General features: G+C 39.2%; 1 protein-coding gene across 1 annotated transcript; it reads right to left on the bottom strand.

Annotated features, from left to right (window-relative positions):
- Window positions 1–3,078: 3,078 nt before the first annotated feature.
- On the bottom strand, window positions 3,079–23,505 carry LOC120533304 (zinc finger protein 502-like). The gene is made up of 3 exons (XM_039760133.1): window positions 23,375–23,505; window positions 19,938–20,413; window positions 3,079–5,564 (listed from the first exon to the last, which is right to left on the bottom strand). The coding sequence occupies exons 2-3, from the start codon at window positions 20,374–20,376 to the stop codon at window positions 4,711–4,713; spliced, it is 1,293 nt and encodes a 430-aa protein (XP_039616067.1). The 5' UTR covers window positions 20,377–20,413; window positions 23,375–23,505; the 3' UTR covers window positions 3,079–4,710.
- Window positions 23,506–24,687: the final 1,182 nt, after the last annotated feature.

Genomic DNA, 24,687 nt, shown 5'->3' with positions numbered 1-24,687 from the left:
TTTTCTTGTAAAACTTTAGTTGTTACTTAAAGATGCTTTACTTCTTCTTCTGTAATCTTTAAACGTATGTGCAATTAAGTGCTTTGTCTTTCATGTTACTTGGCACACAAAATACAGGCCCAGTTTAAAACCATGTGCCCTCTATGCCTTACTCATGGCAAGGCTGATCACTAACAGAGTAATATTTAGTCTGAGAGGCTAGAAATAGAATATATCAATTCAATTCAACTTATGGGGGTTATAGGAACCTCCCATAGATTATGCACTAATATTTAATAAAACATTTAAATAACTTGAGTAACACAGTTTGTTCCCAATCTGCTTTAAGAGAGATAGATAGTTTTAAGTAATCAACAGGAGTTGGGACACCTGTACAAATTGTTTGCTTCAACTTGCATGGCTTAACTTACTTTAATTCCTGCAGAACATCTGTAGGTTGTAACCTATTTGTTGCTCCCTGAAGAAGGCCCATTTGTAATATTCTGAGGTGTTCTCAAACTTTTGACTGAATATGTTATGTGTTTGCACACACTCACACATACACTTCTCTCTTTCACATTATATATATATATATATATACACACACACACACACACACACACACACATACATATATATACTTAAATATATATATATACACACACACATACATACATTCATACTGTACATACACACACATAGAGAGAACGAGATTTTTGTTTTAGATAAAGCCACAGTCACTAACAAGCTCCCTAATATGCCCCCTGCTAAATTCATTTTGATTTAAATGCTTATGCTAAAGTCTGTACCCAAAACAAATACAAACAGCAAACTTAATGTATGCATTTTCTTCAAAAACTGAAGTTTGAAATAAAAATATACAGATTTTGTTTGACATGCAACACCCCAGACAAAGCAGTTTTTATTTAGAAAGTTACAAAAATCTAGAGCTGAAAAATGTTAATCCACGCTCACAATACTTCAATCAACTTTATTACTATGTGTGCTTCTTTAAAAGTACTTTGCGATTTTTTTTTCCTTGTTAATGCCTATGAGCCAACAAGCTGTCCTGTAAAGATGTCACGTGGGAAGGAATAACCCTACTTAGCATTAAGAAAGCCACTACTTCTGGCTATTGTCATCCATAATATGACAAGAAGAGGTCAATGCAGGAAAGAGAAATGACAGTCAAGTTTATTGTACCAAAGTACAAAGAAATTGTTTCTTGTATGTCTCCTGAGAACAGTGACAGTAACACAATACCAACAAAATACACACATACACACAGAGCATATGTACACGTAGAGTAAGACCTACATACAATTATATACAATATACTGTATACAAGAGCACATGCAGTATTTGTTATGAATGGCTGTTCTGTAATCTTGTAATTTCTGGATAGAAAATGTCCCTGAGTTGACCGCAGCGAGTGTCAGTGGACCAGAAAAGAGAAGTGAGAACAGCAACTGTGTAGGGCAGCATACGACTAAGAAGCCTGTTTACCATTCTACAACTGTGAGTGTTACATACAGTGCATCCGGAAAATATTCGCAGTGCATCACTTTTTCCACATTTTATTATGTTAAAGCCTTATTCCAAAATGAATTAAATTCATTTTTTTCTTCAGAATTCTACACACAGCACAAAATGTTTACTTGAGGTTTTTACAAATGTATTAAAAATAAAAAAAACTGAGAAACACATGTACATAAGTATTCACAGCCTTTGCCATGAAGCTCCAAATTGAGCTCAGGAGCATCCTGTTTCACCTGATCATCCTTGAGATGTTTCTGCAGCTTAATTGGAGTCCACCTGTGGTAAATTCAGTTGATTGGACAGGATTTGGAAAGGCACACACCTGTCTATAGAAGGTCTCACAGTTGACAGTTCATGTCAGAGCACAAACCAAGCATGAACCCAAAGGAATTGTCTGTAGACCTCCGAGACAGGATTGTCTCGAGGCAAAAATCTGGGGAAGGTTACAGAAAAAGGTCTACTGCCTTGAAGGTCCCAATGAGCACAGTGGCCTCCATCATCCATAAGTGGAAGAAGTTCGAAACCACCAGGACTCTTCCTAGAGCTGGCCGGTCATCTAAACTGAGTGATCGGGGGAGAAGCACCTTAGTTAGGGAGGTGACCAAGAACCCGATGGTCACTCTGTCAGAGCTCCATAGGTCCTCTGTGGAGAGAGGAGAACCTTCCAGAAGGACAACCATCTCTGCAGCAATCCACCAATCAGGCCTGTATGGTAGAGTGGCCAGACGGAAGCCACTCCTTAGTAAAAGGCACATGGCAGCCCACCTGGAGTTTGCCAAAAGGCACCTGAAGGACTCTCTGACCATGAGAAACAAAATTCTCTGGTCTGATGAGACAAAGATTGAACTCTTTGGTGTGAATGCCAGGCATCACGTTTGGAGGAAACCAGGCACTGCTCATCACCAGGCCAATACCATCCCTACAGTGAAGCATGGTGGTGGCAGCATCATGCTGTGGGGATGTTTTTCAATGGCAGGAACTGGGAGACTAGTCAGGATAAAAAGAAAGATGACTGCAACAATGTACAGAGACATCCTGGATGAAAACCTGCTCCAGAGCGCTCTTGACCTCAGACTGGGGCGACGGTTCATCTTTCAGCAGGACAACGACCCTAAGCACACAGCCAAGATATCAAAGGAGTGGCTTCAGGACAACTCTGTGAATGTCCTTGAGTGGCCCAGCCAGAGCCCAGACTTGAATCCGATTGAACATCTCTGGAGAGATCTTAAAATGGCTGTGCACCGACGCTTCTCATCCAACCTGATGGAGCTTGAGAGGCGCTGCAAAGAGGAATGGGCGAAACTGGCCAAGGATAGGTGTGCCAAGCTTGTGGCATCATTTTCAAAAAGACTTGAGGCTGTAATTGCTGCCAAAGGTGCATCGACAAAGTATTGAGCAAAGGCTGTGAATACTTATTTACATGTGATTACTCAGTTTTTTTATTTTTAATAAATTTGCAAAAATCTCAAGTAAACTTTTTTCACGTAGTCATTATGGGGTGTTGTGTGTAGAATTCTGAGGAAAAAAAATGAATTTAATCCATTTTGGAATAAGGCTAAACATAACAAAATGTGGAAAAAGTGATGTGCTGTGAATACTTTCTGGATGCACTGTATGTCCTGAACAGAAGGCAACTGGTGCTGGTCATATTCTGTGCTGTCTTCACCCCACCCTGCAGTGCTTAGTCAAACACGGAAAATTGCAAACACTTTGAGAGTTCCTTTATGTACAGTTGTAAAAACCTAGAGAACATTATGATGAAAATGGCTCAGGAAAGGCAGACTAAGAGTTACACTTGTCCTCTGTTGCAGAGTAATCAGCCACCATCCTTACAGGTTGTCTTAGATCTCAGTCTAAACAAATACTTCAGAGATGAACCAGCAGACCCATCTCAGCATCAGCTTTTCAGCAGAGACTGTGTGAGTCAGGCTTTCTAGGTAGTAATGCAGCAAACAAACCACTACTGATGGAAAGAAGAGGAGGAGAAGAAGGAGGAGGAGGAGACAGTGACAGTGGCCACCAGACCAGTGAAAATGTATTCTATATCTAAATATAGTGAGAAATCAAGCAAAATGACACCTTTTATTGGCTAACTAAAAAGATTACACTATGCAAGCTTTCAAGGCAACTCAGGCCCGGTCTTCAAGCAAGAAATTTACAGAGGTTAGATTTAACATCCTTCAGCTGTGGCATAATTTCATGTGAGGAAACTCATAATTCTGATGTCTTCTCTATTAATGCTAAAAACTAGGAAATAGTCAAAAATAAGGAACCCTTCAATGTGTAGGCTTATCCAAACTTTTGATTGGTACTAAAGGTTTAAACAGGAAGATTTACTAAATATCAACACAAACAAACCTTTTAAATCATTCTTACATGAGCCGTGGTCTAAAAAAAGAGCATTTCATGGACACCAAAAAACATTGAGGAAGTTCAAGTTAGCTCAACTCCAAATCTCGAAGCAGAAATTGGCAGAACAAAGTCTCATCCCCATGAGAAAGCTAGGTTGTAGCCTCAAAGTGAAGTGTTACCCATGCTACTTACATTGCCAAAATTCTGTAAAGATGGACAAAAATCTTTAAATGCCTTGTTTCAATGTTCTGCTTACACGGCTCTGCCCTTTGTTCATCACCTCCATTCTCAGTTCTTTCAGCACCATGCCAGTGTATCTTTATCTCAGAATTGTATACCTAAAAATGCACTTCACTGTAGGGTGGAAATCATCTTTAGTTGTTTCCAGTCACATCTGGATATTTCTCTCCATACTTTTTAACATATGCTAGCTTCTCTTTACTGTCCCCAGATGAAGTGGAGTATGATGCAGTCAAAAGTTACCTCTAGCTTTCAAAGGATTTAGACATTTTAGGAATCCTTGAAAACAATTTGAAGGCTTAAAGAATAACATTTGTGTGTCTCTGTCTGTAAGTATGCAAGTCTATGGAGATAATAACAAACAAAAATCCTTCATTTGGAGGGAGATCTTGTTTGAAGATGTTGCACCAATGTTACCACCATCTCAGACTCTAGTACAGAGAGTGGTGATGGGCACCATTTTTCCACAACAAATTTACTTTTTACATGTTTCTTTTTTAAAAAAGTTTACTCATTGAGTAGACTTGGTTTAAAGTTTGTGCAAAGAAGCCCATCAGTGAAAGATGCCCATTAACACTTGAGAAGTTGGGAGGATTTCTGTTATACACAAGTATCATTTGCTCCCTCACTCTTCCGGCCTTTTTTAAGTTTAGTGTGAATTTTTGTATGTTTTGTAAGATTGTTTGCTTGTGAGAATCGTTTGCCACATTCCGAACAGCAGTATGGCTTCTCTCCTGTATGAATTCTTGTGTGACATCGAAAATTTGCCCTGTCTGAGAATTTTTTCCCACATTCAGAACAAGAATATGGCTTTTCTCCTGTGTGAAGCCTTGTGTGTCTCAGTAGACTACTTCTCAAAGAAAAATGTTTGCTGCATTCAGAACAACTATATGGTTTTTCTCCAGTGTGGATTATTTTGTGGCTGAGAAGACTATACTTTGTGGTAAATTGTTTGCCACATTCTGAACAACAGTATGGCTTCTCTCCTGTATGAATTCTTGAGTGGCCCCGAAGGTTGTTCATTTGTGAAAATCGTCTCCCACATTCCGAACAGCAGTATGGCTTCTCACCAGTGTGAATTCTTGAATGGCTCTGAAGATGGTTCAGTTGTGAAAACCGTTTGCCACATTCACAACAGCGATACGGCTTGTCTCTCTCTTCTCGACAGCGATCATCTCTGCATTCAGATTCCTGATTACAACTTTTCCTCAGATCTTGACACAAATACAAAACCACTACATTTGCACTGCAGAAATGTTGTTGTGTGTTAATAGCATCCATTCCTGTAAGTTTTGCAACAGGCAGGGAACTACACTGCAAAGTATATGTTGTCACATTCTGTGATTCTGGTGTTAATTTCTCCACATGTTCATCATGTTTTGTCTGTTGTGGTTTGCACTGAGGAAACATTTGGCTATGGGAAGAAAGGGAAAGGCTGCAAATCTCTTGTGAATCTGCAGAAAGACATAAATGGATAATTTTATGTAACTAGAATAATTTTACAAAGGCAGACAATCAAAAAACATTTAGCATTAAACAGCTTGATTCTGTTCTTTTAGACCAAATTGACACCACTCCAATTCCAGTTTAATGGGAGCAAGTTCACATTTTACCTGCCCTACATTTTGGTCTGGTGGTTATTTTATGAAAAGAAGAAAAGTTTATTTTCAAGTTACCCCATTTTTGTTTTTCAGTCACCATGAAAAGTAAACGTTTATTTAAAATTACTTCAATGTTGTTTTAAAAAGCAAATGTTTGCTGTCCTATAAACACCATGATTCTTATTTACATGTTTTCCATGCACAGCAGTGCAATAACAGCAACAGACAATAAATACAACAAAAACAGCCTGCAGTACAACTCCTCACCTGTGATATTAGGAGAGCATGACGTAAAAAGAAAATTGTTTATTTTTGTACTGAACTTTAAAAAACATAAATCATTTCTTGAGGCTGTAAATGGTGACATTTTTAGGTCATCCTAGAAACCGTATAGTTGTAGAGTTTGTTGTTAATCCCCTGAGTGTGATCTCACAGACTCATCTCTAATGTGACAGATGAATCAAAACTTACACTTGTTTCATTATTACCTGGAAAGCCCTATTTGACGGTTAGTATCCCATTTGTAATTCCCTACACAATTTTAAAGTAATTTAGATCAAGGCAATTGTTTGCTAAATGTAAGGCAGGGAATATGTCCACTGACCAGCTATATAATACCATTTAAAAAAATAAAAACTGTTGGCAAATTCAGAATGGAACAGTACAATGTTTGCAGCATTTCACAATGGACTTTAAAGAATTAAAAGATTAAATCCTAAGTCGTGATGTCCGAAAGTCTCAAATATAGTCGAATATTAAAAATAAAGATGAGAAATAACCATTTAAAAATGTTCAGATTTACAGAAATAAACAACTTAGTGACTTAAGGGTGGATCCAGCAAAAATAATAGTTCTACTGAAATGGCCCACTTTGAGCTCAGTGAAAAAGACTTAAAGAATTAAAATGCTAATTAACTATTAAAAGATAAAACTTTCAATTCAATGGAGATGACAAAACCATCTCTAACAAAGAATCAATTAACCCTTTTCTTTTTGCATCACTGAAACCCAAAATGCATTGCTCATCTAACAAGTCTTTTCACATCTGCTCAAGTTTTACATCACTTTACTCATGGACTGCAGTTGTAAATTGAAGTGGGTGACTCAAACATTGGGCTGGGTGCAGCTTCACGTTTGTCTTGACATGACAATGCATTACTGTAGGATTTTCAGCTTGCCATTGAACATATCTGTCATCTCAAATTACCCTCTGAGAAGAGTCTACACATATTTTTGGTTGGATAGATTTATTGTCATGATTGAAATGGTTAGATTTCATTTAAAGGCGCCTTTTTCTTTACAATTGTAGGCTGCTCTGAGTAGTTCAGTTTGATTGATGTCACTCTCCCTGTCCCTCAATGGACATGAAGGTCATGAGGAGATACTTTGAGAAGTAAAATAAAAATAAATGTTGTATGAATTGTTCTACAGGCATCCTATGCATCTTGACACTCCTGTTCCAGTTAGCTGGAGGAGTTGGCTTCTGGAGAAAGACTGGTCTATCTGTGCTTATACATTAATTACAAAAACATCTACCCACTAAAAGGGCAGAAAAAACAAAGTCTTAAATAAAAAAGAATATATCAATAACATTAAACTTATTATTCCAGTATTGAAAATGTACTTTTATTTGTTTAGCAACAATGTCCAGATTTTATGAGGTTAATAAAAGATTTCAATGTGAAAACGACACACTATTGAGAGTTGTATATAAAGAGGAGAGACTGAAGTAGAGTTTCCCATCTTCGTCTATAAGTGGAGAAACTCTGCCCAAGAGGCTGCATTAGACAAACCCTGAAAGGACTTCAAACTGCTTAGGTGGACATTTCTTGAATAAGGAGACCACAAAATTGTCTACAGAGCATTAAAATAACATCACCTACTATCATGATGCCTTCCTTAGTTAATCTATACAGAAAAGAGGATGGCACCAATGACAATCTCCTGTTTTACCTCAGTATAAACAATCTCACAGTACTACATACAGGTCTTGGCCTAATGGCATGTTATATTATTCCTTCCTGCCTATGTGGAGCATTAGACTGTAATGGCATGTCATCACTGTTTAATCTTACAATTGTACAGAAATAAATCTTCAACTCCATAAAAGAATCCTAAAATATCTGGCCCTTTCATGTCACTAAATATATACTGCTCAAAAAAAAATAAAGGAACAGCAGGACTGACCGGTATCTGCTCCTTTGGGCAAGGAGGAACAGGATGAGCACTGCCAGAGCCTACAAAATGACCTCCAGGAGGCCACTGGTGTGAATGCCTCTAACAAAACAATCAGAAACAGACTTCATGAGGGTGGCCTGAGGGTCCAACGTCCTCTAGTGTGCCTTGTGCTCATTGCCTGACACCGTGGAGCTCGATTGGCATTTGACATAGAATACCAGAATTGGCAGGTCCGCCACTGGTACCTTGTGCTTTTTATAGATGAGAGCAGGTTCACCCTAAGTACATGTGACAGATGTGAAAGGGTCTGAAGAAGCCATGGAGAATGTTATGTTGCCTGTAACATCATTCAGCATAACTGGTTTGGTGATGGGTCAGTGATGGTCTGGAGAGGCATGTCCATGGAGGGACGCACAGACTTCTACAGGCTACACAATGGCACCTTGACTGCCATTAGGTATTGGGATGAAATCCTTGGACCCATTGTCGGACCCTATGCTGGTCCAGTGGGTCCTGGGTTACTCCTTTTACATGACAATGCCTGGCCTCATGTGGTAAGAGTATGCAGGCAGTTCCTGGAGGATGAAGGAATTGATACCATTGACTGGCCCCCATGCTCGCCTGACCTAAATCCAATAGAACACCTCTGGGAAATTTACATTTTGGTGCATCCAACGCTGCCAGGTTGCACCTCAGACTGTCCAGGAGCTCAGTGATGCACTGGCCCTGTCTTCTCATTAAGAGCATGCCCCCATTTTCCGCCCCACAACCACAGCCGCCAAAAACACAAAAAATGTGTGCGCATACGCTGAGCCCACTATAACAAAGGATGGAAGACAGACACAAGGAGCAAAGGGGTCTGTCAATCTGCAACTGAAGATCTCCTGACTAATAAGTTTGTGATCGACCTCCTTTTACCTGAACTCCACCATCCCCAAACAAGCAGACAACTTCACAGTATTAGAAGCTGATTAAGGAGTGCACAGCAATGGGCACAAGCAAAGGATTACCAGCTGTGACCAAACAACTGAGGAATAGTCGCATGGATGGTTTAATTCCAAAAATGCTGGAAATAAAAGTTTACATGATAACACAAAACAAACCTTAAATGGCCACTGAGCCTGACAAATGCAAATGTTCACCACACCTGTGTTCTTGACTCTATCTATGCAGTCTTAATTCACATGGACCTTTGCCATTCTTCCTACAGCAGACGCTTGCATTGCTACTTTATAAACTTCAGTGAAGCGATTCCTGTTAAATACTCAAATCCAAAAAACTCCGAACACCCCCTTGTCTCACTTAAAAAAAACACAACCAATCATGGAAAATGATTGGGGTATTAGCATTCAGTTCTGTGCAAAATTTAAAATGGTACCTCAAAGAAAGAAATCAAGCAACAAAAAACACCATTGTTATGTGGTGAGTTTACCTTTTTATTTATGTTTAAATTCCTTTTTATGTCCATTTTGGTAATTTTGATTGTTTAATTATCATTGTTTATGGTCCGGATCAGTCAAAGTCCTGGTTAACTACCACTACCAGTACTTTTATCCAACAGAGTGCTGGCGGAAATTGGGCTACTGTTGGCCGAAGAAGGAGCAGGAAAAGGGGGAGACGTGTCCGGATGAAGGAGGAGAGTAGAAAGGTAAAGAGAGTGGAACTGAGGGTAGGAACTTTGAATGTTGGCAGCATGACTGGTAAAGGAAGTTAGCTGATATGATGGAGAGATGGTATGTTGTGCATGCAAGAGACTAAATGGAAGGGGAGCAAGGCCAGGTGGATTGGAGGTGGATTCAAATTGTTCAAATTGTTCTATCATGGTGTGGATGGGAGGAGAAATAGGGAAGGGGTTATTCTGAAGGAACAGTATGTCAAGAGTGTTTTGGAGGTGAAAAGTATGTTAGACAGAGTAATGATTATGAAGATGAAGGAAGTGCAAATGCCCCACAAGCATAGTGTGTGATGGATGAGAAAGAAGATTTCTGATGTGAGTTGGATGAAGTGATGGACAGGGTACCCAAGGGACAGAAAGTGGTGATTGGAGCAGATTTCAATGGACATGTTGGTGAAGGGAACAGAGGAGACAAGGAGGTGATGGGTAGGTATGGTGTCAAGGAGAGGAATGAAGAAGGTCAGATGATAGTTTATTTTGCTATACATGGCTGTGGTGAATACATATTTTAAGAAGAGGGAAGAACATAGGGTTATGTACAAGAGTGGAGGAAGATGCACACGGGTAGATTATATCCTATGCAGAAGAGTCAATCTGAAGGAGACTGAAGATTGCAAAGTGGTGGCAGGGGAAAGTATAGTTAGACAGCATAGGATGGTGGTCTGTAGGATGACATTGGAGATCAAGAGGAGGAGGAGAGTGAGGGCAGAGCCAATGATCAAATGTTGGAAGTTGAAAAAGGAAGACTGCAAAGTTGAGTATAGGGAGGAGGTAAGACAGGCACTAGGTGACAGTGAAGAGTTACCAGACAGCAGCAGAAGGAGTAAGGGAGACAACAAGAAGGGTGCTTGGCATGACATTTGGACAGAGGAAGGAGGAAAAAGAAATCTGGTGGTGGAATGGGGAAGTACAGGAGAGTATACAGAGGAAGAGAATGGCGAAGAAGAAGTGGGATAGTCAGAGAGATGCAGAAAGTAGACAAGAGTACAATGAGATAAGGCATAAGTTGAAGAGAGCGGTGGCAAAGGCTAAAGAAAAGGCGTATGATGAGTTGTATGACAGATTTGGATACTAAGAAGGGAGAAAAGGACCTGTACCAATTGACTAGACAGAGAGACCAAGCTGGGAAAGTTGTGAAGCAGGTTAAGGTGATAAAGGATAAAGATGGAAACAAGCGAGAGGGGTGTGTTTAGGAGATGGAAAGAGCACATTGCTAAGAGAATGTGAGAGACACAGAAGGTTGGATGATGTGGAGATAGTGAATCAGGAAGTGCAACGGATTAGCAAGGAGGAAGTAAGGGCAGCTATGAAGAGGATAAAGAATGGAAAGGCTGTTGGTCCAGATTACATACCTGTGGAAGCATGGAGGTGTTTAGGAGAGATGGCAGGGAGGCTTTTAACCAGATTGTTTAATGAAATCTTGGAAAGAGAGAGGATGCCTGAGGAGTGGAGAAGAGTACTGGTGCTGATATTTAAGAATAAGGGGGACATGCAGAACTGAAGTAACTACTGGGGGATAAAATTGATGAACCACAGCATGAAGTTATGGGTAAGAGTAGTGGAAGCTAGGTTAAGAAGTGAGGGGATGATTAGTGAGCAGCAGTATGTTTCATGCCAGGAAAGAGCACCACAGATCTGATGTTTGCTCAGAGGGTGTTGATGAAGAAGTGTAGATAAGGCCAGAAGGAGTTGCATTGTGTCCATGAGGACCTGGAGAAAGCATATGACAGGGTGTCTTGAGAGGAGTTGTGGTATTGTATGAAGAAGTCGGAGTGGCAGAGAAGTATGTAAGTGTTGTACAAAATATGTACAAGGGAAGTGTGACCGTGGTGAGGTCTGCAGTAGGAGTGACGGATGCATTCGATGGTGAGGTGGGATTACATCAGGGATCAGCTCTGAGCCCTTTCTTATTTGCAATGGTGATGGACAGGTTGACAGAGGAGATTAGACAGCAGTCCCCTTGGAGGTCAGTGGAATGGCGAGGATGCAGGGAGCAGAGTTTGCAAAATTGGGTGAGTTTAAATACTTGGGATCAACAATACAGAGTAACAGGGTTTGTGGAAAAGAGGTGAAAAAGAGTGTAGACAGGGGTGAATGGGTGGAGAAGAGTATCACAAGTAATTTGTGACAGACAGGTATCAGCAAGAGTGAAAGGGAAGGTCTACAGGACGGTAGTGAGACCAGCTATGTTATGTGGGTTGGAGACGGTGGCACTGACCAGAAAGCAGGAGACAGAGCTGGAGGTGGAAGAGTTAAAGATGCTAAGATTTGCATTGGGCGTGACGAGGATGAACAGGATTAGAAATTAGGACATTAGAGGATCAGCTCAAGTTGGACGGTTGGGAGACAAAGTCAGAGAGGTGAGATTGCATTGGTTTGGACATGTGCAGAGGAGAGATGCTGAGTATGTTAGGAACAAGATGTTAAAGATAGAGCTGCCAGGCAAGAGGAAAAGAGGAAGGCCTAAGAGGTTTATGGATGTGGCGAGAGAGGACATGTAGGTGATGGGTGTAACAGAACAAGATGCAGAGGACAGGAAGATATGGAAAAAGATGATCCGCTGTGGCAACCCCTAACAGGAGCAGTCGAAATAAGAATTATCATTGTTTATGTTAATATTGTTGCTTATTTTCAGTTGCTGAGCCCTTGGTTTCAACACTTCCTCACACCTGAAAATTCTGCCAGAAGAAAGTCGTCAAGCACCTGTAGCACTTCTGGGTGTCATATAAAAGGAGCCAGCGGCCACTGCTCTGAGAGCCACAGTCGGGTGGAAGAGGATGAAGCATGCTAGGAGGAGTGGAGGCAAAGAGAGAGAAAAAAGAGAAGGAAAAAGAAGGGAATTGTGATTTTGTGCTGTGCTGGAACTGTGCTGTACAGGTGTGAAACTGGGCAAAGAGTTTCCCATTTGGAAAAAATAAAATAAAGAAAGAAAGAAAGAAAGAAAGAAAGAAAGAAAGAAAGAAAGAAAGAAAGAAAGAAAGAAAGAAAGGTGTGTGTGCGCTGAACTTGTGTCCTGTCTCTGTCAAGTTTGGTTGGTGGGAGCGCCCTCTGTAGGCCACAGGTTTCTATGTGTTTATATTGGTTCTGCCATGTTTCTTGTGTTTTGTGGGTAGTTTCACAAGTGGTAGGGCCACCTGTCAATCTCTGTTAAGGGACTGTTCCCAACCCTACAAATGCTAGTTGGTAGTTGCAGTTCCTCTGTGGTATATTGGTTGCACTGGGTGTTAGTGAATGTTCTTGTGCTTTTACTTACTGACTCTTGCTTACTCTTTGAGCTTTCTTTTATTTCAAAAATTGCTCTGTATAATAACTGCTTTATTTATAAAGATTCCTCCTTTGTCCTTTTTGTCTGCTAGCAAAGGGTTTACAGTCATCCCTTCTTTAGTTGGGAATTTGGAATATATTTTAACTTTGATTTAGAAATGCATTTTGGGTCTGTTCTAGGCCAAAGCCAGCCAGTCTTGGCTGATCTCAGTCTGCCTTTGTATGCCCTTTCTGGGCAGGTCGGTGAAAATTCTGGCCGGTTTTCCTCACCATTTTGGTGGACTCACACCACTCTGGCCATTTAGAGTGAGTGGTTCACTACATCTTAGGCCTCAACTTAATTTAGTATCTTTAGTCAGACATGAAGTGTGGGTCTATATTGTTCAATTTTGGAGAGTTTGGGGATGTTATTTATAAAAGTTCTTCTGCCCATCAATTCAAGCACTGTATGTTCACCATGGAGATGATGACATAATATAATATTTAACTCTTGTTTATTATTAACTATAGTGTGTGTATATATGGTGTATATATGGTCCACAGGGGGACTCCAATTAAGCTGCAGAAACATCTCAAGGATGATCAGGGGAAACAGGATGCACCTGAGCTCAATTTCGAGCTTCATGGCAAAGGCTGTGAATACTTATGTACATGTGTTTCTCAGTTTTTTATTTTTAATAAATTTGCAAAAACCTCAAGTAAACTTTTTTCACGTTGTCATTATGGGGTATTGTGTGTAGAATTCTGCGGAAAAAAATTAATTTAATCCATTTTGGAATAAGGCTGTAACATAACAAAATGTGGAAAAACCGATGCGCTGCGAATACTTTCCGGATGCACTATATATTTAATAAAATAAAATCATATGGCCATGGTCCTCTCACCTCTCATTTGTGTGAATGCTATTGTCAGACAGAAACAAATAGATATACCTATAGATAGATAAATACTTTATTAATTGTAGCATCCAAGAAAAATTAATTGCAAAAATGATGCTCGATTAAATATTTTATCACCAAAAGATACTAAACGGTTTTATTTTAAATTGTTGTTACGTGAATTTAAAGGAGCAACTTTGATGTTCTAACTATAGATGCAACTACGTACAGTACTTTTCAAGAAGTGGCACAAGCAGCTGGATTATGTAAATCGGATGATTATATGTTCGAAATGATGTCTGCTGCAGCTTCTGTAATGATGCCTGACAAATTAAGACACTTCTTCATGTACTTAACTCTTTTAGGGCTGATGTTGACTTTTGTCAACAGCTGGGGTTGAGGTTAAATGTTGGCTTTAGTTGACATCCAGGGGCAGAGGGTAATAATCAGCTGGAAACGTCGACAAAACTCACCCTCACGTTACGAGTAGACCCCTTTTGCTAGGAGGGCTGGTAGACTTCATTGACTTGACATCGAATCCCTTTGTGTGTGTGTGTGAGGAGTGTAGAGTAAACAACATCTAGAATGGCATTGACGTCGGGCAAAAGAGCAAAGCGAATATGCAAAGCAAAATACTCTGTGGGCATTATTAATTTTTTTGCTTTTTGCATATTATTGCTGAATCAGACTGTGACTTACCAAACTCCGATTTTGATGCAAGTGATCTGGAAATCAAAAATGAAAGGCAGGTAGTTGTTTCTTTTCCAGACAGTGCCATTCAGAATATAAATGGTTAGACAAACAGGTATGCCGTAAGTATGTAAGCAGTGTGACAGCCAATCTTAGAAAGCTGATCTTTAATTTTTAAATGCATTTAGTGTTTGCTTTGTATACTTTTTAGAAAACTGAAAATCAAAAAAATAATTAGCCCTGAAAGAGTTAATTATGACAGGTTAAGTTGATCCTTTAAAATTATGGGAAGTGTTCAAATGACCATTATCCGAAAAGTCTATTGAACAAACATCTATTTTGATCATCAAAGAACTGATAGAAGCAGAAGATTTTGGAATTCTAGAAGAAATAGACAAATCTGAGGTAAAGAAAGAGATAACAGCAGACGAAGATTTAACTGTGGAAGGTCATGGCAAATTATATTGGGAAATGTACTCAGAATTAAATGATGATCAAATGACACAATTCAAAAATGTATTCTCTTTAAAATTTGTCAGCAGTTATTCTTCATAGATGGACCTGGTGGCACAGGTAAAACATTTTTGTATAAGTGCTTAGCCCATTATTGCAAACACTTATGCAAAAACATTGCATCAATAGCGTAGACAGGTATAGCAGCAGTTCTTCTTCCATACGGTACCACGGCTCACAAAACTTTTAACTTACCTTTAATTATCATGGACAAAAATGTTACATTGAAATGGAAAAAGAAGATGAAACAAGAAATGCAAAAGACCGAAATATTTATTTGGGATGAAGCATCAATGATCCCGCAAAGAGTATTACATGTAACTGACAAAACATTGCAGGACGTTTTTCACTCCAAACAACCGTTTGCGGGTAAAACTTTTATACTGGGAGGAGAATTTCGTCAAGTTCTACCAGTAGTCAAGAAAGGAGACCAAATGCAGATTTACGATGCATGCCTAAAGAGTGAGCCTTTATGGTCTTTGTTCCAACAATACAAATTACAAAACAATATGCGAGCAGATCAAGATTTGGTTGATTTCACTATCTGGCTACTAGACATTGGCAACTTTAAAATTCAAAATCTCCCAATAAAAGAAGACTTATTATCTCCAAATCTTATTGAAGAACTTTATCCCGAAGGGTTATCAACAGAAGAAATGAGTACATGAGCAAACCTAGCAGTGAGAAAGGATGAAGTCAAACGAAATAACGCAAAAATTGTCAATCGGCTAAAGGGCAAATTGGTTAAATGCCTATCAATAGACTATGCTGAAACAGTTGGTGGTGATGGTACGGAAGATGAGAACATCAGCTTACAATATCCCGTAGAATACTGTATTTACAAGAGTTAACACTGCCCGGTCTTTCACTGGCTAAATTACTGTTGAAAGAAGGATGTATCGTAATTTAATTGCGTAATTTATGTATGAGTGATGGGCTATGCAATGGGACAAAATTATTCATACTGAAAATTGGTCGAACAATTTTAACATGTAAAATTTTAACAGGCGACAAAAAAGGTAATGTGGTACATACAGTGGTGTGAAAAACTATTTGCCCCCTTCCTGATTTCTTATTCTTTTGCATGTTTGTCACACAAAATGTTTCTGATCATCAAACACATTTAACCATTAGTCAAATATAACACAAGTAAACACAAAATGCAGTTTTAAATGATGGTTTTTATTATTTAGGGAGAAAAAAAATCCAAACCTACATGGCCCTGTGTGAAAAAGTAATTGCCCCCTTGTTAAAAAATAACCTAACTGTGGTGTATCACACCTGAGTTCAATTTCCGTAGCCCCAGGCCTGATTACTGCCACACCTGTTTCAATCAAAAAATCACTCAAATAGGAGCTGCCTGACACAGAGAAGTAGACCAAAAGCACCTCAAAAGCTAGACATCATGCCAAGATCCAAAGAAATTCAGGAACAAATGAGAACAGAAGTAATTGAGATCTATCAGTCTGGTAAAGGTTATAAAGCCATTTCTAAAGCTTTGGGACTCCAGCGAACCACAATGAGAGCCATTATCCACAAATGGCAAAAACATGGTGTGACGATGTGGGTTCTGGCTCCACGCTCCCATGGCTGTTTGGGAACCCTTGAACCCGACACCGTCGATAATGTAACCGAGTGAGCTAGTCAATGGAGGCAAATTACTGAGCAAGGGGAAGGTAGAAAGTGTAACAGTGTTTTTATTAAAAAACAATCAACAAAAACAAGTGTTCAAATAAATAGTGCAGATCTTCAATAAATAAATAAATAATCCATTAAATGAACACGTGGAGGTTAAAAAATCATTAAATAGAAAAAACAATCCTTTAAAACGTGAGGTTAAATCTTCTTATGGAAGCAGTCTTTAAAACAATAACAAATCTGGTGCTCTTCTGTTAGCGTCTCACCTGCTAATCCCGTTTGGGCATCGCAGCAGGCAAGACGCTCTCTGCAGCTGCCCTCCTGAAACACACGCACGAGACTGGATACCTCCCGATCCCTGGCTTCGGTCTGGCACTCATCCCAGTCCCCGAGACTTGAATTCCCACAACGGCCAGGTCGCTCACGTTGGGGATTCCCACCACCAAGTCTCCCGACTTCCGCTGCCTTTCCATGGCCTTCATGCGGCCAGTCGCCTTCCCTGGTCACTCCGCTACCTGATCGCCAGCGGAGCGACATCAACACCAACACGTGGGTGTCGGCCTAACACCCAGCTTCCATGCAGCTGTCCACGAGCGCTCGATCGCGCTCACCACACTCACGCACCGCCCGCTTGCTCTTCGCGGCTCTCTCTCTCTCACCGACCTGCTTCCTCTCCTGCTCCCAGTAACCTCCGTCCTCTCCTTTCCTTCTTTCTCTCTCCATTTCTTTTTCCCCCCGAACGTTTCTTTCTTCCTCTTAAAACCGACTCGCGCTTCTTTTTAAAATGACGAGGGCCACAGCAGCTGCAGCATTAGCCACGGGACAATCATGAATGTGGGCAGTTCCTCACCTGTGCACTAGGTGAGAAACGCCCACACCCTACGGATCGCCCCGCGGCTCACTATGGCCCAACGTCCCTCGCTAAGCCGCGAGCACAATGATTATTTATTTAAAAATGGCCTTTACTCAACGAGCTGTGGACCCATATCACCACACATGGAACAGTGGTGAACCTTCCCAGGAGTGGCCGCCCGACCAAAATTACCCCAAGAGCGCAGAGACGACTCATCCGAGAGGTCACAAAAGACCCCAGGACAACGTCTAAAGAACTGCAGGCCTCACTTGCCTCAATTAAGGTCAGTGTTCACGACTCCACCATAAGAAAGAGACTGGGCAAAACGGCCTGCATGGCAGATTTCAAGACGCAAAACCACCGTTAAGCAAAAAGAACATTAGGGCTCATCTCAATTTTGCTAAGAAACATCTCAATGATTGCCAAGACTTTTGGGAAAATATCTTGTGGACTGATGAGACAAAAGTTGAACTTTTTGGAAGGCAAATGTCCCGTTACATCTGGCGTAAAAGGAACACAGCATTTCAGAAAAGAACATCATACCAACAGTAAAATATGGTGGTGGTAGTGTGATAGTCTGGGGTTGTTTTGCTGCTTCAGGACCTGGAAGGCTTGCTGTGATAGATGTAACCATGAATTCTACTGTCTACCAAAAAATCCTGAAGGAGAATGTCCGGCCATCTGTTCGTCAACTCAAGCTGAAGCGATCTTGGGTGCTGCAACAGGACAATGACCCAAAACACACCAGCAAATCCACCTCTGAATGGCTGAAGAAAAACAAAATGAAGACTTTGGAGTGGCCTAGTCAAAGTCCTGACCTGAATCCAATTGAGATGCTATGGCATGACCTTAAAAATGCGGTTCATGCTAGAAAACCCTCAAATAAAGCTGAATTACAACAATTCTGCAAAGATGAGTGGGCCAGAATTCCTCCAGAGCGCTGTAAAAGACTCATTGCAAGTTATCGCAAACGCTTGATTGCAGTTATTGCTGCTAAGGGTGGCCCAACCAGTTATTAGGTTCAGGGGGCAATTACTTTTTCACACAGGGCCATGTAGGTTTGGATTTTTTTTCTCCCTAAATAATAAAAACATCATTTAAAAACTACATTTTGTGTTTACTTGTGTTATATTTGACTAATGGTTAAATGTGTTTGATGATCAGAAACATTTTGTGTGACAAACATGCAAAAGAATAAGAAATCAGGAAGGGGGGAAATAGTTTTTCACACCACTGTATTCCATGGATAACACTAGATACCAAAGGAGATCTTGATATGACATTTGTATTAAAACGTTTACAGTTTCCCATTAGAATAGCTTTTTCAAAGACAATTAACAAATCACAGGGACAAATATTCCAAAAAGTCGGCTTGTTTATTAGAGAGAAAGAAATGATCTTCACTCACGGACAGTTACCATGTTGCACTGTCATGATGTAAGTCCAAACACGGAATCAAATTTCAATGCGATATTCAAGAAGTTATTTCCAAATATTTTTTTACTGAAGTTTTTAATTTCAAAACCAAACAGAATAAAAACATATAACTCAACAAATACCTCTAACGCAACATGAAACATAATTTTCTTTCAATTTATTATGTTTTACTATTTTTTACTATGGTTAATTACTCGCTGTAATGTAAAATAGTTCTATTATGTATACGTAACAGTTCCCATGAAAATAACAATTTGTTTAAATTGTACATCCACTCACCCATATGTGAAATGGTGGGCATCGGGGGTTGTTCCTATACAATGATAAGATGCTTTGCCAAAGTCTTATAATCTATCCAGACTTTTTGGTACCTTGCCATCTTTAGGAAACATTAGGTGTTAGATGGATTATGCTATTCTCTTGATTTTGTTTGATACATGTTTTGTGGTTTACAGATATGTTGTGAAAATTATCTTAGACGTAATATGCTAAAACTCTCCCATATGTATTCAACATTTGTCATAACGAACAGAGCTGTTCATACACATGCGGTCTCAGATCTGTTGTAATAAATGATGTTCATTCAAATCATTGCAGTGGTAAACCCAGCTGTTCTTTGAAAGGAAAATTTTCCATCATTGTTTCTCTCTTCTCACTGTATTTGTGGTCTGTTTATGTGCCTTTCACATGAAATAGCAAAAAAGGGCTAGAATGTTCCAGAAAGACTTAGCTTTGACAATAATGAATGCAGATAGCCTTGGAACTGTACTGTATAAACCCGAGCCTAACCTAACATGTCTAGAATTACCCTGGTTGTAGTTATGTTATTCACCCCTGCTGCTCAAAATAAAATCCTGGCTGTGCAACATGCAGAACAGAAAAGTGAAGCCATAGATTCTCCCCAAGAATGCTGACAATTTAAACAAATCAAAATGAATAAGCGAAAACTGTCACAAATGTTTATAGTCTATTGTTATTATTAATAGTAATCTGCTTAATAAAGAAAAAGAACAAAAAAAACAGTTTATCCACTTTTCACCATAAACACTACATTTCAAACACCACTAACCCAAAAACTGACATTTTTATTTTATACTTACTTTCTCCGTACTGATGTGCAGGTGTTGGTTGACTTTCCAGGGATATCCTTGGCATTTCTTCATCATTTTTTATGTTAGTTAAAGATTCACACTTCACATTAACAGAAGGCTCCAAAGATGAGCTCGGAGAAGAGGCTGCTCCCTTTACCTCTCCATCTTGATTCCCATACTGAAAGATAGTTGCGGAGTAAAGGTCCTCTTCCTTGACATTGTCTTTACTTTTATGTTTCTGTATGTCCATATCAATAGACTTCTCCTCAGGCTCTTCTTTAATGACTATTGACATCAGTTCAGAGTCCTCATCCTCATCCTTAACATGAGGACTCTCCTGTTTAATGCAGACAGATACCCAGTCACAGTCTTCCTCCTTCTTAATATCTGCTGTCCTTTCCTCCATGGTATTCATGTCAGCCTGACTTACCTCCTCTGTTACAGCCATTTGTGTGTTACAGAAAATAGCTGGTTTGTCCTTCTGCCTGCAATTAAACAAAAAATAATAATTAGCGACACAGGAACATGTGAAAACATTCAAATTTCCTAAACTCTTCCTCCATTCATTTTCATCATTAGTGTGCACAACAATCATTCACTTTCTTTATTTCAGAGTTGAAGAAGACACTCTTGCTGTTAAAAACCGAGTATTGCATGCCCTTGTAAGATTTTACAATATTTTTTTTTCTTCATATGCTCTCAAAAAACATACAAATTATTAGGTTACACTTTCCTGTAACACTCCCCATAACTGCATTCTCAAAGGTACTGCAGGCTTAAATCACCCAAAAGGATCTGTTGAAAGTCATTTCTTGATTGTCTGTCAACACACCTCACCTATTTGATGCCCCTGTTTCTAAGTTAAATTGATGAACAGGTCTTCTTCCAATTAAATCTCTCAGTTGTTTGGATTCCACCCTTTCAGACAAGTGTATCATGTGCCTTACTACGAATCAGAAGATACTGAAGCAGAAGCTGACTGTCCCTCGCTTTAAGAATACTAAGGAGTGTGACAGAGGAAGAAACATCTACTAGACACAATGTTTGCGGAACAGTAGCCTGAAAAGTATTATTGATTATTATTTTGGAGGACAGTGACAGCAGTAGAGGTGAATCTGATACTGGGTCATTCAATTCCAGGACTAAGGATGTCCTCGATAATGTACTAGATATGCTGTTAGACTAGCATTTTTCTGACCGTGATACAAGAGCCACGATATATATATATATATATATATATATATATATATATATATATATATTTTTTTAACATAGTACAGTTGTCTCTTCCTCCACCCCATGTTGCTTTCTCTAAGAAAATAATAACAAAAGAGGGCATTTGCTTTTTTGTATGGTATGAGTGGGTTTTTGTTTCTCCTTTTTTTATTGTAACAGCAAGGGGGACGGGGGAAATGGGGGTACGTAATTTGTTTTCACCTAGTACATGCGAGTTATTTGTTTTTCTCATTGTTTGAGAGAGGCAAGGTTCTGTTTTGCTTGCAAGTAATTAGCTTTTCAAAGTGGCATAAATCTGGATTTTTTGGCGTAAACTTTGCTTTGTATTGTTTTTTATAATCATATATATTTCCTCCGGGCACTCCGGTTTCCTCCCACAATCCAAAGACATGCAGGTTAGGTGGATTGGCGATTCTAAATTGGCCCTAGTGTGTGCTTGGTGTGTTTGTGTGTGTCCTGCGGTGGGTTGGCACCCTGCCCAGGATTGGTTCCTGCCTTGTGCCCTGTGTTGGCTGGGATTGGCTCCAGCAGACCCCCGTGACCCTGTGTTCGGATTCAGCGGGTTAGAAAATGGATGGATGGATGGATATATATTTCCTAACTATTTTTAAATTTGGATTTTTCAGAGCCAAAATATGTTTATAATTTTTTTTTTGCTGTTCTTGATCAAGTCTAATGTGAATTGTTTACTTTTCCTTCCTGAACTTTTATAATCACATGGGAAATTATAAATTATGCTCAACATGTGGTTTATATTTTACAAAAATACATTATACAATACAGTATAATCCCTTCACCAGATGTATATTTTCTGAAAAAACAGGGTCATGTCTTCACCTAGATGTACAGCATCTTCATGTTATGGTGATTTATTTGAAAGGTCAGTTTTGTTAATTTTAGTTTATGGCGTAAGGCTGGGGCCCTTGCCCGGCCGGGACACCTCTCTACTGGAAGGACTGGGGAAAGAACTTATCTAGGACATTATCTCCCCCGGAACACTGCAGGGCAGCTACCCTGGTTTGCAACGGGGCCAGGGGTTTGGAGCATGGAAGCTCAAACCTTCTTTATTTATTTATTTGAAATTTTGTTTAATAGAGTTTTTTCATTATATTAGGGCAGTCAGCACCGAAAGCTACCTGGCAGACCGGCGTGTTAAATACAGGAGGTACTACAGACTTACTTTGATTTTAGTGCCACTCAAAGATAACTTATCTGATATGACATTGAATTGATCTTCTTACAGAAACATGAAATAAAAAAGAGAGACAGCGTATTTTAACCTTTGCAACCTTTCTCTACCATTGCATAAGCCCCCCAACCCCATGTCAGGATGTGTAACTCAAGAAAACGAACGCCTTTGCTACGTATTGCCATGTGGCGTATCGCTGTGAACGGCGTAATAAAAAATTTTAAACCTTTAAATGAAAAATTTCTTTCTTCAGATTTTTATAAGGATTAAATATAAATACGGTACTGAGTGTGTAATAAATTATTTAGGTGTACAATTAATTTATGTGTATTATTCTTGTATAATGTTAAAAAAAAAAAGTGACATGAAAATACCTCTCTGACCAAAGTACTGCCTGAGGCGCCGGCTTTGGATGCGTTAAACAGGCCACATTAATCGCATGGAGTTTCATTATTCAGAGTTCATGGCCACAACAGTGAGATGTTTATAGCTAACTGTAAATAGTTCCTGTGCAGTTTTCTTCTTTGTTGTTTTATATATGTGGTATTTTTTAATTGCACTGTTAAAAGAAAACTGTTCTTGCAATCACTTCTTTGTCTTGCTATATCTTCCTTCCGATCCTGTTACGAGGAGGTCGCTGCAATATATATAACGCACAGTATAAATAGAATACTTCTAAATATATATTGTATGTAACGGTGTATTTTATTGTCAAGTGTTCCAAGGAGGCATGCCAGAAAGAATGTAATTGTACTGAGTACACCTAATAATACACTTGATTTTGTAATTAATTAATCGCACCGGATAAAGCGCGTTGTAAACGTGCTTTCTGAGAAAGGCGCTAGATAAAATTTTTAAATAATGCCGAGATATGTGGATTCAAAGCTTTCTGCGTGTAGAAACATAACGTAGAAATAAAAGGCATTTGTAGTAGCTGCAAATACACGATTAAATGTAGCCTTGTCTGATCGGAGGGTATGGAAAACCAAAAAGTCATAAACGCAACACGGAATTTACTTACCCTTCTTTTTGTTAGTGATGTACTTCTCTTTAAAATCATTCACACTCCTCAGTCAGTCAACTTAAACAACACCATGCATTGTCATTCCGATCCAAATCGGGTAGTGACAGGCAAGCAAGACCTTCCATCGTCGCTCTGAATGACGTCACAATTTTTTTTTGACAAGGCGCTGTGCGCGCTCCTCGTGTGCTTGATATCATTTATGGGCGCGAGCCCGTTCCCAGTTTGCGCATTAGATAATTTTGAAGTTCATGTTGAATGCTCTGTACTTAAAGACCAGAAAATCGTTTAAATTAATTAGGGCTAGTACAGTAGATCAACCGAAAATGAATACTGTTTATTTGATCTGAAATAAAACTACTGCAAGATGATGTTAAACATACATTGAAATTATTCATTGAAACTATTCTGTTTCTCTTCGCGGTACTCAAATGTGGCACTTGGTGCCACGGAACCACCTGCCAAGTTGTTTTGCTCGCCTAAGGTAATGTCATCTCTGGCGGCACTTCTTGTGTGATTTTGGGCAATACAAAAATAAATTGTATTGTATTGTATTATTACTGAAAAATTAAGAAAATTATATCTTACGTCAATCAAAGGATATAAACAAATGGTCAAATCAGACAACTGGCAATTAAAATGATAAAGATATAGCATAAGATAAATGTAAAGAATATGTTATATATTGCTCCATCTATGTTTTAAAGTGTGTATAGAAAATAAACGTCATTATATATGTAAACATTTTTTTCTCTTTTCCGTGATATATTAACTGCACTTTGTGTGAGTGTGTGTGTGTGTGCGTGGTTGTAATGCAATTTAAAAGATATGTGAACTTGTACAGCTCACTCTTTTGGAGTGATTAACATGAATCTCTTTGAATATCATGTATAATATGATTTATCTCAATTTCTCATTGAACAGAAATTAGAAATACAGTATATGAATATTCAGTTGTGTTTCTGACTTACCATATTTAAGTATGTGAGGCTGAGATATGTTTTAATTCTGTCCTTTAGTGGTTATACTGTATGAAAAAATATCATGCTAACAGATATTTAGTTTGTGATTTTTTATGGCATAATTCATCAGACATTTTATGATTATTGGTGCTGGTAGCCTAATAGATTGTGAAACACAACATCTCTCTTGCACATAAGGTTTATTGGAAACCAACACTCATGTGGATCAAACCCTCTCCAGCAACAGTGATTTCACAGTTCCAACCTGTTTCCTGCCATATCTACTACCTAATCATTGATGGCACTGGCATTGACTCACACCACTCACCTCAGATCAGAGGCTGCATCCAG

The sequence above is a fragment of the Polypterus senegalus genome, chromosome 8 (assembly GCF_016835505.1).
Source record: "Polypterus senegalus isolate Bchr_013 chromosome 8, ASM1683550v1, whole genome shotgun sequence".
In the NCBI taxonomy this organism is placed as follows: Eukaryota; Metazoa; Chordata; class Cladistia; order Polypteriformes; family Polypteridae; genus Polypterus; species Polypterus senegalus.
Note: the sequence above shows the minus strand (reverse complement) of the source record. Positions and strands in the feature narration are given on the sequence as shown.

Excerpts from the sequence above, each read along its gene's own strand:
- LOC120533304 (XM_039760133.1), bottom strand. The coding sequence starts at position 20,376 with ATGGCTGTAACAGAGGAGGTAAGTCAGGCTGACATGAATACCATGGAG. Across the intron at positions 5,565-19,937 it reads TGCACATCAGTACGGAGAAA|ATTCACAAGAGATTTGCAGC; the intron begins GTAAGTATAAAA and ends GTCTTTCTGCAG.